The 3,470-nt window shown below is 33.9% G+C and overlaps 1 protein-coding gene across 1 annotated transcript in view; it reads left to right on the forward strand.

Moving 5' to 3' along the window:
- The first annotated feature begins 2,107 nt into the window (after nt 1–2,107).
- LOC106867691 (tumor protein p53-inducible protein 11) overlaps nt 2,108–3,470 on the forward strand; it is a 553,124-nt gene continuing 551,761 nt past the window's right edge. The window contains exon 1 of the mRNA XM_014912640.2: nt 2,108–2,292. Coding sequence (XP_014768126.1) covers nt 2,249–2,292 — 44 coding nt within the window. The 5' untranslated portion in view covers nt 2,108–2,248. The remainder of the gene's footprint in view (nt 2,293–3,470) is intronic.

Raw genomic sequence — 3,470 nt, forward strand, 5'->3', positions numbered from 1 at the left:
TGAAGCAATGTGAAACAAAGTGTTTTGCTCAAGAACACAATGCATCACCTGGTCCAGGAATTGAAACTACAATCTTACAACCATGAGTGCAACACCCTAACCACTTAGCCACATGCCTCCACAGTGATATGGTATGTTAATACAGATTACACAAAGTGACATTTGAAAATAAAATGAAAGTAATATGTTGAAATAAATACTCATATGATCATCATCTGTTTTCCATGCTAACATTCTGAACCTAAGTAGTTGGTGTTTTTTGTAGGTTGCAGAGAGTTAGACAAAATGAATAACTATATTTAGTTATGTTATATGTTCTAAATTTTCTAACATAGAGAAATAAACTGTTGTAGTAATCACTGCAATAAACAGCTAACAGTTACAAAGAAATTAGCTATTAAACTAATTATAGAGATAACTGGGTCATAATGATAGAGAAATTGTTCTGTCTTAGATCTAATGAAATGTAAATGCGATAGTTCAGCCATTGGATTTGTATGGATGTGAAACATAGAAAATGTCACTAAAGATGACACAGAAGCAATTCACGATGGTGTTGTTTATTTGATCGGTAGATATTAGATATTTGGTCAAACAGTGGGACTGAACCTAAAACCATGTGGTTCGAAAGTAAACTTCTTAACCCCACATCTATGCCTGCTATAACTTCTTTTACCCTTTACTTGTTTCAGTCATCTGACTGTGGCCATGCTGGGGCACTGTTTTGAGGGGTTTAGCTGTTTTGAGGGGTTTATGTATAAGATATACAGGGTGCAGTGAATAAACTGTCATCTAAATTACGCAAAAATGAAAATAACATTGACATCTCATTTTAACAGATATATTTACCAAAGTTACAAAAAATATCTTGAAAAACTAAGGAGTAAATTTTTTCAACAAAATTACCATTGGGTTCAAAACCATGGCCTCCAGATGACTTCGGAATCTCCTGCAACCCTTCCAGACGATATCCTTGTTTAAGTTGCCTTCAGTTCATCTTTGGTGTTACAAGGAGTTTTGTTTGTCTCTCACTCAACTGTGCCCCACACATAATAATGAAGGGTGTTGCAGTCTGGGAATTTAGGTTGCCAGATGTTAGGGGTGATATGATCACAGAAATTGTCTGACAGCCATGATTGGGTTCTCCTGCTTGTGTGGCATGGTGCAGAGTCCTCTTACCAGACATAGGGTCTTCCAGCAGCCAACCTCGTGACCCAGGGCAGCTCTACCTCCTCCAGGTACCTGATGTAGGCCTCTGTGTTGAGTCTGAGGCTGTATGGGAAGATGAATGGAGGCATAATGTTGCTATCACTAGTGATCACTTCATACATCATAATGTTGACTTGATGTTTGATTTTATCACTCTCGGTACATGTCTTCAGTTTGCACTGTCCTCAGATTGACACCCAAGCACTCTGAAATGCTCATATTGGAGCTTCTGGCATGCGTGCCAAGCAGTACATCATGTTGTTTCCAAATTTCTGACACAATGAATTGTGTCATGGTGCAGTTCTTCTCACAGACAGTGCCCAACTGATCCTACTATACTGTGTAGTTGACAAACCCAAAAACAAACAATGTGCATGTGCAAAATTAGAAATATAAAATGAAGACAATTTATCCATCACACCCTGTATGTATGCATATATATATTTATATAGATAAAGAGACAGACAGAGAGATAGAGAGATAGAGAGATAAATAGATAGATATTTAATATCAGTCTAGTGGAATACTAAGCAAAGTACAATTATATGCTGCCAACTTAAAAACACTAATAAGCTAGCTTTGTCTACATACCAGGAACTAATCGGCCTACAAAATTAAATGTTCATGCGTGTGTGTGTGTGTGTGTGTGTGTGTGTGTGTGCGTGTGTGCTTGTATGTGAATGTGTGTGTGTGGGTATTTACATGTCTGAGTGTGTTTAAAAAATACTTATGTACATACACATATATGTTTGTGTGAGTGTGTATTTTCAATACGGACATGCACAATCACGTATACATATATGTATAAAGCTCAAACACACATATACATTCTACCATATATATGTGTATATATATATATATATATACAGTATATATACATATTTACGTCTGAACTAACAAGTGTTTCTGTGTGTTTCTGTGAGATACAGTTTTAGTATCTTCTAATTTATAAAGAATTGATAAGGAATAATAAATTAACCAAGCTATCTAAGATTTGCATCCATTCTTTGAGGATTTAAGAATTAGTTGTCTTTTCAAAATGAACCATATTAATGGAACTATTCAGCAAAGAGTAACGCAAATGTAAGTAACACTATATATTATCTATGTACATCTATATATACCTATATCAGGGACGTGGGATCTTCAATCTGGTAGCCAAGTCGATTAATTTGATTTGATTATGTCAAATTTTGAATTTCATGGATTATAAGCCATAACAAATACATATTTCTTCATAGCAGAATGCAAAATACTAAATATAATATTCTTAAAGGGATGCATACCAAGTTTCAATGTAATTAATTAATATCTTGAGGTTCCGCATTGACTATAAAGAGAACAGGGGTGTAAACTTCTCCCCAGTGCCACTGCAACGGTCATTGCATGTGAATGTACGTCGTATGTGTGTGAAGTTTTCTGCTTTGTACCTTGACTTTAGGCCATTTTATTAAAATTAATGATCATGTTAAATTTAGTGTTGTTTACATTTAGCGATGACTCATAAGCCAATAACGCATCATAACATTTAATGCCCAATATTTGGTACTCTATGTGATCTTAGCAAGCAAGTTTTGCCAACTTACAAAGACATACTAAAATTTGTTTTATTTGAACAAGAAAAAGAAACGAATGTAGTTAAGAAAGATCCTTCAATTAAACAAATTGTCAAGAATGTAGCAGAAAAGATAATGCTTCTTTAGCAAAAGGCATTCATCCTTTGTGTTACCACTGAGTCAGTTAAACCGAAAATCATAAACTTTTAATCTAAAGTACCAAGCATTACTAAAATCTGTGAAAAATAGAAAAAATGTGTCACCATTTCAAACAAAGGGTAATGTGTTTAAAAACAATGCAACAAAAGATTTATTTGACATTTCCTGCAACTCCTTTAAAAACTGTAGCTGTAGTAGAGACAAAAAACAGAGAGAACAAGATTTTTTTACAGGATCAACAGACAAATCGAAAAATGATCATTGGCAGAATAGATCAAGCAGTATCTAAACAGAACGTTCAGAGGTTGAATTGTATTATTTAGTTACATGGCATTATTTCGATTTTAAAACCAAAATGTGTCAAGAATTAAAAATTGGTTTATATATTATCTTATTTTAATGTGTGTGTAATCTAGACTTCATGTTACACATGTACTCGGTGACCTAGCATTAAAAATAATAAAAAAAACAAAAGTCGTAAAGTCTATTTATTTTACATAATTTTGAAATTTTGAGTGCGTTGCAGAGCCTGAAGATATAAATTTT

Source organism: Octopus bimaculoides, chromosome 7 (assembly GCF_001194135.2).
Source record: "Octopus bimaculoides isolate UCB-OBI-ISO-001 chromosome 7, ASM119413v2, whole genome shotgun sequence".
Classification (NCBI taxonomy): domain Eukaryota; kingdom Metazoa; phylum Mollusca; class Cephalopoda; order Octopoda; family Octopodidae; genus Octopus; species Octopus bimaculoides.